Consider the following 14,312-nt stretch of genomic DNA (forward strand, 5'->3'; position numbering starts at 1 on the left):
GGCACCACTGCACTCCAACCTTGGGCACAGAGCAAGACTCAAGAAAAGAAAGGAAAAGAGAAAGACAGACATTAAAACTCTAGACCAATATCCCTCATGAATATAAATGCAAAATCCAACAATATACTAAAAGGTTAGTAAGACGTCATGATTATGTGAGATTAATCCTAGGAATGCAAGTTGATCTAACATTTAAAAAAATCAATGAATGTAATTCATCGTACTAACAATTGAAAAAATGTATCCTCCTCTCGCACAGAAAAGGCATCTGACAAAATACAAAAATCGACTCTGATAAAAACTCTCAGCACACTAGGAATAGACAGGAATGTTTTCAATGTAAGAAAAGGCATCTACAAAACTACAACACAAATCATGTTTAATGGTGAAAGAATGGACAAGGCAAAAACATAAGACGTCACCACTTCTACTCGAATTGTATTCTAGCCAGTGTGATAGGCAATATAAACAAGATAAAATAAAACACATCCAGATTGGAAAGGAAAAAGTAAAAATGTCTTCATTTGCAACTATCGTAACTATCTAAATCTACACAAATCTACTAGAATACGTGAGTCTAGTTAAGACTGCAAATAGAGGTTAATATAATCTGTATTTCTAAACACTACCAATGAGTAATCAGAATTTAAAACATTAAAAGACAAGCCAATTTTATCCAGATTTTTGACAAAATTGATAACCTGATTCTCAAGTTTAAAGAAAAATGAGAAGGAACTAGAATCCTCTGGAAAAAAATCCATATGGTGAAAAAAAAAAACAAAATCTCAATTCTTAACCTCACACTGTATACCAAGGCTCACTCAAAATGGATATGTGGCATATCCATATAAAGATGACTACTGAGAAACAACATGTAACTGCATGTAACAACATGGATACACATGAGTTGACACACACACACAAAATTTTTCTGAATGAAAGTCAAACTCCATCTGTACTGTATTCAACTTATGTAAAGTCCTAGGCCATATAACTAATGTACAATGAGGACAGATCAGTGGATGCCTGGGAATGGGAAAGTGGGGAAATAGAAAATTTTTCTAAGAAATAAATGTGTTCATTACCTTGACTGTGATGAAGGTTTCAAAGGTGGATTTTTGTGTCAAAAGTCATCAACTTTAAATATATGTAGTTCATTGTACATACCTCAACAAAGCTGTAAAATTTTTTTTATTTCTCTAAGAATTATCTAATCAAATAGAAAGGATATAAATACATTACAAAGACCTAAAGCAAAACACTGATGAGTATTTTATTTATAAAAAATACCCTAAGAAGATTTTACAAAATATTCCTATTAAAAAATTATAAGAAGTATATCAAACAAATTCCTACCACTGGTCATATCTGAGTAGTGCAACTGCTGGTAGTGACTCTTCTTTTGATATCAGCTGTATTTCTGTTACGGTTTATATTCTTTCAGTAATAATTTGCTTTGGTGTTTTTCTCTTTTTAAAATTTTATTAGCACACAGATATGCATAACAGGACATTCCCCAAAATTGATCATTTCATACCTGCACTGGGGAGCGAATTGTGACCTTCTTACTTCCTTCCACTGTATCAATTTGACAAACAATAGATCTTTCAACTCCAGACTCTCTGTGTCTTACAGTGTACAGACGTCGTCCCACTTTTGTTAAAGGAATCTTATCAGCAGTAGAATGGTTAACAGGTGCTAAATTAAATAAGTATGTTTAAAAGTTTTTATTATAATTCATTAAATATTAATTTTACATGTTATATATTAGAAATTTCAGATGATTCTTAAACTTATAAATAGTAGTCACTAAAGTCTTCGGATATAGTCCGTAAAAGGGATATTTTAAGAAGCCACCATATATTTCCACAGCATTCATTAAAAAATCCCATTCAGGAGTTTAACCCAAGACAACAAGAACAAACCTTTCCAAAATGAGTAACGAGAGCAAGTACTATAAAATACAAGAATATTGATCTCTGGCTTGCTGTAAGAATAACCAGAGCATAATAGCTTTTGGTAGACAATGGTAAACATCAAGGTGACTACAATTTTTGTTTTTAATTTTTCCAACAACTTGTGTCACTTTTCCTTTATATCTTGGACTTGATTACACAAAATTTTATATATATTTACCTAAAACACATGTTGTATTGGGGATGAAATTACTTGCATAAATTTCATTTACCATCCCATTCATAAAAATGTAAAAAAAAAAAGAGGTAATATTTATGAGAACATTAAGTACAACGTTATGACAATACCTGAAACACCTGTTACATGTTATTTTCTAACTAGAAACACAAGCTATTTTAGTAGCCTACCCTCCCATGTCTAGTTAATCTTCTAAATGATGCCCTCCTCAATAACTACTTAAATGCCAGAGTATCAAAAAGTGGTGTAGGTGAGGCTTTTGGGACTATTTAACTTCACAATGACTACATATTATGATAATTTAAGAATGTATATATTTCACCTCCAATAAAAATGAAAAACTTCTAGGAAGCAGAAAAGACAAAGGAAAAAACCTTCATCTCGATAGGCAGAACATTAAAAAAAAAAACTATTTACAAATCCTAAAACCATTAAAAATTGCCATTTGCATGAATTCAAACTTTGAATTCATTCAGTTGCAAAACTAGTGGAATACCATCAAGTGATACCAAATGTGAATAAAAGAATCCCCACAAACATCTAAACATCTATGGTCTATAAAAGCTGAACAAGGGAGAGATCTAATACTTTTCCTCCCAACAACAAAGCAGTAAATTGCCATGCTCTGAATAATGCAGTGGATAAAGAAAAAGTTTGGAATACAAAGTTTTAGTAATGACACACTGCAACCAAGACACTGCAAAGACAAAAAACAGCTCTTGACCTATTAGAAAGGAGAGTTTAAAAAAAAACCAAAAAAACAAAAAAAAACCTTGCTAAGATTCTACAAAAGAGTAAAATAACATGTAAATTGTAATTTAAAACAAAAAAGCCCAGGAAGGTAATACAGCAACTACTTACTAAGAAGAATGAAGAAGAGTTTGCTGCTTAGGCTGGTCATTGCATTGAAATGATCATTGTCCTTGGTTCGGACATAATCCATACTTAAACTTTCTTCATTTTTCAATACATATGATTTTGCCATAGGAACGTTGAGTACACTAAAAGAATCACTTGGCGAAACAGAGATAGTAAGTCCAAGGGAATTTAAAATTATAAATGGTGCCAGATCCTTTACGAAGTCAGCTGAAGATCCAGTGGCAGCTTCTGTAAATGCCTAATAAGAAAGAGTTATCTTAAATAAAATGAAATGTGTAAAATTAAATGACAAGGAGAACAGTAGAGGACAAATGACAAATAACTAAGTCATTAAACTTCTTATTCAACAGACAGATCAACTCAGACAAGTATCTCAATATTTAAAGTTTCAAATTTCTTTACTTACCTTGACTAAATTATTTAACATTACAAGACCACATTTGGATAATGTAATGTTTAATTGGTCTTTTGAATGGAAACTAATGACAGTTTTATATTCTGGCACTTTGTAGTTTTCTTCTTCAGGATCTGACTCAACAATGGCCTTTTTGGCTTTCTTTTTCATCTAAAATGATAAATCACAGAAATACAAGAAAAAATTATTTCTAGGAACACAACATAACTAGACAAATCTCAATAACATTAGAGAGATCAGTACATTTTATCTTTTCTAATTTCAGTAAGTTCTACTGCCTTACTGAAATTACATGGACATCAGCCAACTAAGGTCACACAGGACAGAAATATTACAGAAAATAAATCATGTCATCCTCAGTGATAGTAAACTGGCAGATACAATTCAGAAGGAATAATAAAGACCTAGAATTACTATGTGTACCTGGCATCTGAATATAAAAGCACATACTTCAAAGCAACATAAAAACTCAGAAAACAGTAACTTAATGTATTGGTCATGCTAATAATAAAGAACAGAAACATGGAGACTTACAAAGGCAGGTAATAGTAGCAGAACAGTGTTATAAACCTAGAGCTCATAAGAATCAATACCCTTTACCATTTTTTAGGAGTCACAGATCCACTGACCATGTGTATTCTAACCTAAAAACCATCAAGGAATTCCTTTTAAAATCCTTCATCTAAAATATCAGGAAAATAAAATTAAATGATCTAATACGAAAAGAGCTCAACATGCTAAGCTAGCCACCTCTACTGTTACTTTAACTGGCTTTAAGCCACTGAAAATCTGTCCGCAGGTTGACCAAGTCATTATTAGGTAGGAAATATGTGAGTAATTCTGCAGTCTCTTACTTCAGAAGCAAAATTTCATCCATCTAAAGGCCCCGATTCTCATGATTATATAAACACACAATATATTTCAAACAAATAATACACATTCTTGCACACACACGCACACATACACACCTCCCCAGAGGATGAAGGAAACTCAGGATAGACAACAACTTACAAGAAGATGACAGAGGCATTACAGCATAGTGGTTTAGAGTGGATTTAACCCCTCTGCAGCTGGATTTGCATCCTATCTCTTCCACTCTGTAGCTTATTACTTCAAGAAGTCTCTTAACCTCCCTGGTCTCAGTCCCTTCACAAGTCAAACTAGGGATAAAAACTATTTTCCTCCAAGAGTTGCTGTATCTGGCACATAATACTTGTTACATAATTGTATTAGAAGCATAGGAAACACTGGCCTGAGATTTGAAAATTACATTAAGAGGGCAAACAAGGAAGCATGTGGGCAAGGCCCATGATGAGACAACCCGAACTTTGTTGTGATTAAAATAAAGTGTCTAATATGGCATAAACATTCTCAATTTTGGAAAATTTTTTCAGACTTCAAATATACACTGATGAGGGAATGTTAATAAAGGAGGAAGCTATACATGTGCAGAAATAGGGGGTATATGGGAAATCTCTGTTCCTTCTTCCCAATTTTGCTGTGAACCTAAATCTGTTCTTAAAAAAAGTAGTCTTTTAAAATACATACATACATATATATACACACACACATATATATATATACCTTGATACCAAGATTCCATGGTCTAAAATCCTCAGTCTGATCAATTTCTAAGGGTTCAAGCAAAGGCTCCCATACACCAAACATTTCATTATAATAATGCACCTATAGAGAGAATTTTTTAAATTAAAAATGATTTACTATCCTGCTTCCCACCATGTTTTTTAGCCCTGTTATTTCTTCTATACGAAAACCAGTTTACATGCCATTCAGTAGCTTCCTATAAACACTCCCTCAGCATTTTCCTCACCTGGCTAACTTCATAGTACATATTCGCTCTTCACAATTTAGTCCAGATAAAACCCCCTTTAAAGCATCTTTGCTTGATTCTACATTATATAAAAGTATAAGGCATATCTTTCTAACTCTTTATATCAGAAGAGATTATTATCCACATGTTCAGAAATTCTGTCTATATCCTCAAAAAAAAAAAAAAGATAATACTTTAACTTTTTTTTTGAGGCTGAGTCTCACTATGTCCCCCAGCCTGGAGTGCAGTGGCACGATCTCAGCTCACCGCAGCCTTGATTTCCCAGCTATTCTCAAGTGATCCTCCCACCTCAGTCTCTTGAATAGCTGAGACTACAGGCGTGAGCCACCACCATTGGCTAATTTTTTGTATTTTTAGTAGAGACAAGGTTTCACCATGTTGCCCAGGCTGATCTTGAACTCCTGGGCTCAAGCGATCCTTCTGCTTTGGCCTCCTGAAGTGCTGGGATTACAGGTGTGAGTCACTGGGCCTGGCCTCAACTTTAACTCTTAAAAAAAAGAATTCTCAATCTAATCAACAACTGTCGAATAATATATTACCTTTAAGTTGATAAAATCAGTTGAAATACAAACTTAATGTGGAGATGTACTTTAAAAGTGAAAGGACTGTATACATAAAAGCAATTATTCAAGGGCAAAATTTGAAAACTTTTTTCTAAAAGTTTTTGACCCAACATCATATTTACAATAAGCTTAATTTAAATAGCTACATAAGATTCCATAATATTGCATATGTATCATTATCTGTTATAAAACTGGAAAAATATGCTTACTTCTAGCTCAAGCTGACAGTGCAGATTTATTAGGGAACTCCAGTTTTTGCCTTCCCCTGAAAAACGTGACTTTGCCAGAAGCATAGGCACTGTTCTATGACCAATTCCAGCCTCAAGAACTATAAAAATAGAATCAATGTTCATTTTTATCATCTCGCCTTTGGGTACCAATTCAGTTGTGGGAGCTATTTTTTCAGTTTCATTTGATTCTTCAAGAAACCACATTTTTAAAGTCTTTGTATCCTTCTTTTCCCATAAATGTGCAGTAGAAGAAGCTGTTTCTTCTGGGATGGTTTCCTTAGTTGTATACAGTGCTGAAGTTATGGTAATCATAGTATTTATAATAACTGGTGAAACCTAAATGGAAAAAAAAAACTAATGATAAATCTATACAAAATACTTTGAAACATACTTCTTCAAGAAATATTAAATACACTTGCTGAAGGATTATGAGAAATTAAATATTGAATTAACATTACTACCACAAATAGTATAAACTATTGTTTATACAATTTTTTAAATTACTATAACTAATTGTGACTTGTTAAAATATTTACACGAATCTTGTAGATATTATTAAACTGATGAAGTATAAAATAATTTCAATAATATTTATTAGGGATATTAGATGTTAACCACACAAACGTATTTAATAAAATACAGAATAACATTCATCATAAAATGTGTATTAAATAATGTTACTTTGTAAATATCTCATAAAAATATATTTTCAAAAACACAAATACATCTATTTTGTTTGCCTAACAATGAAAAGACTTGCTATAATAACTTTCTAGGCTTTTCTACTTTTTTAAAATGCACTGAAAATTCAAACGATTATATTTTAATTTACCTTTAGTGTCAGGGATTTTACTGACATATCGATCACTTGTGGATCTGTACCTGCCTGAGTAGTTTGATAAAACAAGTCACAGGGCTGCAAAACCTATGAGAGAAAAATCAATACCACTAAATTAATGTTTAAATATAAAAATATTTCTATTTAAAGACTCTCCTAGTAATAGGTATGTCAAACAAACGAGTTAATAAAAATAACTATTTAAAAAGTTACTACTTAATACACTCCTTAATTGTCCCATAGGAAGGACCTCTAGAACCTAATATCTGTTGTATTCTTCCACAGTAATATAAGTTTTATCTGAGCAGAAGGTAGCTCGGAAAAAAATACCACATTCTCCAACCTTTATTGCAGCAAAGTGTGGTCATATAGCTATGTTCAAGCCAAAAAAGATGTGAACAGAAGAAATATATATGTAAAACTTCTAAATCAAAACCTAAGAGAGAATTGGTATACCCTCCATTTTCTATTCTCTCTCTTTGCTTAGTGGAGGGCCAACTGTCTTGTAAATTTGGGCAACAGTTTATCTTACATCCTAACTAATATACATATATTCATTGTATCAAAATTACATCTTATATTTATATGGTGACAATGTTTAGAACATTTATGCTTCTGTAGACGCATACCAAGCATCAGGAACAAAATACAAAGAAACAAACAAAAACATATGTTTCTATTACTCATTTAGAAGTTCAAATATTTTTGTAAGTATTTGCTGGGAGTTAGCCAGTTCACTTGAAAAGATGTCTGTAAAGGAATGAATTTTAAGTAGAGTTATAAAGAGAAGGAAGGCCAAGAGGTTACTAGAGAGTAAAGTATCAACGTGAACTATGTCAAAGCAAATGGCCGAAAGTTCAAATGACATTACATGGAGACAAGGAAAAACGCATTATTTGAGCAAAAACATCCAAATGGGAGAAAAAAGTTAAAACAATAAAACTGAAACAACACAGCAAACAACTGGCAGAAAGTCTTAAAAGTCCAAAGAGCTATTTGGAATTGACATGATTAGAAAGTCAAAGTAAGATCTTAACTGAAAAGTGTCAAGATGAACCCAACTTTTTACTGAGAATATTCCCACAAATACTAACAATAATGAGCAACATCTGGAAGAATGAAAGAGTTTCAAAGCTGGTCAATAACATTCTAAGCTAAGCTCTCTAAGCAGAGAGAAAGACATTTTACAGAGCAAGGTTGGAAAACATGTAGGTAGTTTTTGTTTCCTAAATAGTTTACAATTAAGCAGATGATCAGATAGTTAACTCACAGTAGTGACTTTGCCTTTTCTCTTGATTGGAAGAAACGGGCAGGCTCTCACTTGGAGATCTTTAATAGCAGCAGTCATTGTGCTATTTTCAAGGTTACCTTTATAGCAAATTTCACATTGTGTTGTAATGACTAAAGCAGGAGCATCATTTTTTGTCATGTCAGCCACAAACACAATTTCAGGATTTTTAATAATAACATTAATTTCCCACTTCTCTAATTCCTGTGTAGGTACTAAAACAAATAAAAATAAATTAATAAATTAAAATATTTGCTATATATTATGAATAATTTATTTATAAGAAAATAATAAAATGAAATAATAGTAAAAAGTAAAATAAAAGAATCTTAGATTCCAAAGGAATCAACTACAACCCTTAGTGAAGATTTGAAGAAGCTATAGGCATAAGAACATTTTTAAATGAGGGGGAAATCTTCACTATTTAATTGGAAAGCCTAGACCCTAATCTAGTTTCCAATTCTCAACTTGATACTCTTTCTGCTATACCACAGTAAATGACATATTACAAAAAGATAACAGAGAAACCATATGTTAAAAGCTAGGAATAAATACAAGAAAAATAAATGAGTGTTTTAAATTGAAATATTATCTTAATTGTGAAAAGGTATGGTTGGTTGATTATTCGCTCGCTTGTTTTTTTCCATTAGGCAAATTCCTTCATGTTACTGCCTGAAGTACAATTACTTATTCTAATATAGGTTTCATAATTTTTAAATGCAATATATATTCACACCTTTAAAAAAATGCAAACTATACAACCTCCCAGAAAACACATTAAGGTTTTCCTTCTCCTCTGAAAAATAAAATTTTAATTTCTTAAAGTATTTACCTTGATGATCTAAAAGGCTAATCAAGGTAAGTCCTGTTGTAGCACTTCAATAAAACAAATATTAAATATTTTAGCCAATAACTAACCTTCTTCCTTAGCAGTCCATGTTTGCACACTGGTTTCTACAGCAGTGCCTGTGGTGTAGGCCTCCAGAAAGACATTTGCAACAGTCTGCAGAAATTCTACACTTGCACAAATATACATTTCTTGAAAGACTGCATCAGTCACACAGCCATCTCTGACTTTCCTGTACTTTATATCCATCATGTCTTTTTTGTCAAAACCAACAGTCAGTCCTATCATTCTGGAAAACACAGTAACAATTCCTTACATGAGTAACTTAGAAGTAATCAAACATACGAGTAAAACTTAAAGACCTCTTATCTCTTTCACTGACAAAAAAAAAAAAAAGCATTCCGAAGTCATGTCTCTTGGGAAGATCCATAAAGTGTTCCAAATAACGAACTTACAAATTTCTGAAACACAAATGTATCATAAATTAGGAAGTGTATGTTCAATAAATTGAACATCTGAATCTCGGGATATTTTTTCTTTTCAATTTTTCATGTACTTCCCATTGCAATTAGCATGGATTAACAATAATTTATATTAGAGAATGTAATTTAAATAATGTAAAAACCAATTTAATTGCACTGATTATTTCTATTTACTCAACCAATCTATCAATTATTCAGTAAGAATAGCACATAACAGAACCAGGACATTTTAAATGTTAACTGAGTACTACGAGTTGACTGAACTGAAGCTTTAAGAAACCTAGGATGCACTCAGAAAATGAACGTGCAACTCTGGAAATGAATTCTGTAAAATATATCAACAATTTCTCAAGTAAAACCTTAGAACATCATTACAATACATACCGAGGAGTTGCTTTCTTGACTTGAGGCCTTTTATCATCTAAAATACAGTTTTTTAATGAGAAGGAAGAAAATGTTGAGTCATCTGTATACATTTTTAAAGTACTTATAATATTCTCCAATTTAAATTCAGCAAGTTTCAGAGAAGGATCCCGAACATCTGTAAAGGAAGCCTATGAAAGGAGAAATCAATACAAAATTACACAGAAACACAAGTCTAACGTGTATTTTATGATATGAACTACTACAAAGTATTGCCCCTGCTTATAACAAACCTCAAAATTCTCTGTCTCCAAAGGGCTCTAATGAAAAGCCAAAAATATATACATATCACTTCAATTTTACAATTTATTTTTCACATTATTAGCTACATGATAGATAACTCATTTAAAAGGGAAATGGTTACAATTATTATTAGAGTAAAAAGATCAACCACTTTTCTCGGAGGGACAGATACTACAAAATACATGTTAAGTATTAACATTTTTTACTTTAAAAACATCTACCTATGCAAATTTCACAAGTGAAAATACATTTTCTTTTCTTCCTGGACTTACTTGTTTAGGACCTGGACTATACAGCACCATGGTGAGATAATCAGTTTTGAAGCTCACATTTAGTGTTGTCTTAACTAGTGAGGCACGTGAATGTACTTCTACCACGGCAGCTGTCACCACAGTTGCTCCTTGAAAAAATTAAAGTTATTTAATAAAAGAAAATATATTAAAAATTAGCTCATTAAAATACCCCTGAAATAGATTTAATAGAACTATTAATTAAACAGGTATAGTAAAATGACATTCAAGAAAATAAAATACTAGGAAATTCACATGTAAAACTCAGTTTCTGGCTTAGGACTCTTTCCATAATAATTTGGGAATATTAATTGAACACTTGGTGTTTCTCTTTCCTTTTGATGCTTCTGTTTCCACTACTGTTCTGTTCCAAGGAAAAATAGACCTAATCACTGAATATGTTTTGGGGATTAAGTGAAATAGCACATGTAAAATGCATACTACAGTACCTGGCACATAATTTAGTATTCAAATTTTACTTTAAAAAACTAAAACCAAGAGACATTTAAAAAATTTTTCTACTTATGAGAAGAATCCAAAATTTGTTTTCTACATTTAAATTTTGAATCAGGACATTATATGCACATATTAAATGAGCTTAAAATTAAAACACACCACTTTCTAATTCTCGTTATATCTAACTTCAGAGAAAAGTACCATCATGCCAGGTAATGTATTTTCAATTGTGATAGAAATTTACATACAATGAAATATACGTATCTTATATGAACTATTTGATGAAATTTGGTAAGTGTATATATCCACATAACCACCACTTCAATTAAGATACTGAACACTTATATCCCTCTAGAAAGTTCCCTCTTAACACTTGCTAGCCAATCCTCAACCTCTCTATCATTCTAATTTTAATCATCATAGATGAGTTTTGTATATTTTTAAATTCCATACAAATGGAGTCATACAGATTGTAAAATGTTCTGTGTGGCTTCTTTCAGTCAACATAATGTTTTCGAGGTTCAACCGTGTTGTTCCATGTACAAGTAGTTCACTCTTACAGCTACTCATGCACTCTATGAAAAGAGTTTATCCTCCTATTGATGAAGATTTAAGTTGTTTCCAGATTTGGGCTACTATAAGTAAATCTGCTATACGTATTCCTAAATGAGTCATTTTGTGTATATATGTACTTATTTTGGGGTGCGGTGGGAGTAAATACCTAGGTCTGGAATTGCTCTGTTAAAGGTAGGTATATGTTAACTGCCAAACTCTTTGCCAAAGTGGTTATACTGTTTCACATTCCTATCAGTAGTCCATGAGAATTGCAACTGTTCCACATTCTCATCAACCTTTGGTGTTGTCAGTCTTCTACAACTTAACTCATCTGGTGAAATGTGAAATTTTCCTGATAAATAATGGTATGAATGACCGGGCACAGTGGCTCACGCCTGTAATCCCAGCACTTTGGAAGGCCGAGGCAGACGGATCACGAGGTCAGGAGATCGAGACTATCCTGGCTAACACGGTAAAACCCCGTCTCTACTAAAAATACAAAAAATTAGCCGGGCATGGTGGCAGGCGCCTGTAGTCCCAGCTACTCGGGAGGCTGAGGCGGGACGTCAACCCAGGAGGTGGAGCTTGCAGTAAGCCGAGATCGCACCACTGCAGCCTGGGTGACAGAACAAGAGAATGTAAACATTCCAGGAACGACTTAAAGACAAAAATGTATTCTGCAAGTGAGTGTAACATTATATTACATTAATTATGTCAAGTTTGTTGCCATATCTTGTCATTTACCAGGAGTGGTGTGTTCAAATCGCCAACTATGATTCTGTATATGTGTATTTTCTTCTTTAGTTCTGTCAATTTTGCTGCAGATATTTTACAGTTCTGTTATTAGGTATATACACATTTAGGATTGTTGCATCTTCTTTGTGAATTGACACTTTTATCATTATTTGAAAAAAAACAAACCTTGTAATGAGTCATTCAGGAGAAAGATGAACCCTAAGGGGATATTTTCATGGTCTCAAGGAATCACGGCTAATTTTTAGGGTGATGACGTTACTATATTTAAAAAGTAACGTCCTTATTGCTTATGGAAAAATAGCAATCAATGGTATAATATCTGGGATTTGCTTTAAAATATCTTATAGGCTGGAGGAAGAAGGGGGAAGAGCAGAGTGAGGGCAGTAACAAAGCAGCCACATGATATTAATGAGTGAAAGTGGGTGATGAATACATGTGGGTTCATTACCTTATTCCTTCTACTTTGGTATATGTGTAAAAATTTCCAGAAAACAATTAAAATAACATACTCAAACATCTGTTTCTTGTTACATCAACTGCAGACATTATCTCTCACTCTTTAAGCCCTTACTATTTGTTTCCCCTGAACCATCTTCCTCTTTACAGCTTTGCTTAGTAATGTCTTTACTTCTAAGTTACCACGGTTCATAACATTTACTTTTTTATTTACATAAGAAGTCTTTGACGTGTTGTTTAACTATGACCATGTAGTATTTTTCAATGAGACTTACACTAATACTGCCTCTGCTGCTATACTGTCACAATGAGTGCACCTCTGAAAAATAAGAGGTTCTCTTCTCACATTCTAACAATGGCTCAAAATTATGCAAAATTTAGTCCACTTCTGCACCAGGGTATAGAAATTTCTTTCTTAAGAACAGAAAACACTTTCCTCTCTATATCAGTTATATAATACAGCTAACTCTGTATCCTACATACTATGTGGAATTCATGCTATTTTTCTTCTATAAGACATTCTTCCACATGGCTTTTTTTTTTCTTAAAGCATTCTCATTTACTTTTTAATGAAAGCTAATTACTTTCTAGCCTATTCACACAGATAATTTGGAGATTCCTTTTCAATGCACTCCTGGGTAGGCCTAGGTTTTTTTAACCCCATATTTTCCTCTTTCCTAGATTCCCTGACTTGCTGAAATACATTTTCAGACTAATTTCTTTTACGAATGAGTATGAAGAACTCTGTCACAGGAAATCTGAGAATTATTTTCTTTTCACATTTTGGGTATTGGCTTGGCTGTGTATAGAATCTGAGCTTCAAAAACCACTTTCCTTAGAATTTTGAATACATTTCTCCATTGTCTTCCACCATCCGGGGATTCTATTCCATCATGTTTTATTGATAAATAAAAACAACAAAAATCAATCATGCAATCATTTTTTTCTAAGTCCCTGACAGGCAGCCTGTTTTTTTCTGAAACTTCAAAAAATCTTAGCTTTACCATTCTGACATCTCATGAAAATGTGTTTGCATGTGGAATCTTAGTTTATCCAATCTGCTGGAAACTCAGTAGATTCATTATAGCCAAGAGCTTCCTTCAATATTTACTTAGGTCTGGACAGTTTACAGCAGTTCTCCCTTACCCGCACTTTCAATTACCTGCAGTCAGGTCAACTGGGGTCTGAAAATATTAAGATACTTTGAGAGACAGACCACATTCACATAACTTTTATTAGAGTATATTGTTAAAATTGTTCTAATAGTTGTTGTTCAACTCTTAGTGTGCCTAATTTATAAATTAAACTTTATCACACATATGTATGTACAGGAAAAAATATAGTTTGGGTACTATCCAAACATAGGTAATACCCAAAGTTTCAGGCATCAACTGGGGTCTTGGAACATATTCCCTGCAGATAAAAGGAGAGTACTATCTTCTTTAAAGAATTACCTTCCATTTCCTCAATTATTTCTTCTGTAACACTTATTCTGGAATTGGACTTTCTGAACTAAAACATCACTCTTTAAGTTTGATCACATTTTCCATCCCTGTGCTTTTTTCTTCTCTGTCATGGGAGATTG

General features: G+C 32.7%; 1 protein-coding gene across 4 annotated transcripts in view; it reads right to left on the reverse strand.

Moving 5' to 3' along the window:
* Positions 1 to 14,312, reverse strand: part of VPS13A (vacuolar protein sorting 13 homolog A (S. cerevisiae)) — a 256,563-nt gene that overhangs the window by 93,301 nt on the left and 148,950 nt on the right. For all 4 annotated transcript variants that reach the window (XM_011984082.1, XM_011984081.1, XM_011984083.1 and 1 more), the window contains 10 exons: positions 10,487 to 10,614; positions 9,933 to 10,102; positions 9,138 to 9,355; positions 8,202 to 8,434; positions 6,926 to 7,018; positions 6,073 to 6,429; positions 5,033 to 5,134; positions 3,440 to 3,598; positions 3,016 to 3,271; positions 1,538 to 1,698 (listed from right to left, as the gene is read on the reverse strand). In XM_011984082.1, coding sequence (XP_011839472.1) covers positions 1,538 to 1,698; positions 3,016 to 3,271; positions 3,440 to 3,598; positions 5,033 to 5,134; positions 6,073 to 6,429; positions 6,926 to 7,018; positions 8,202 to 8,434; positions 9,138 to 9,355; positions 9,933 to 10,102; positions 10,487 to 10,614 — 1,877 coding nt within the window. The remainder of the gene's footprint in view (positions 1 to 1,537; positions 1,699 to 3,015; positions 3,272 to 3,439; positions 3,599 to 5,032; positions 5,135 to 6,072; positions 6,430 to 6,925; positions 7,019 to 8,201; positions 8,435 to 9,137; positions 9,356 to 9,932; positions 10,103 to 10,486; positions 10,615 to 14,312) is intronic.

Source organism: Mandrillus leucophaeus, unplaced genomic scaffold (assembly GCF_000951045.1).
Source record: "Mandrillus leucophaeus isolate KB7577 unplaced genomic scaffold, Mleu.le_1.0 Scaffold260, whole genome shotgun sequence".
NCBI classification, from domain to species: domain Eukaryota; kingdom Metazoa; phylum Chordata; class Mammalia; order Primates; family Cercopithecidae; genus Mandrillus; species Mandrillus leucophaeus.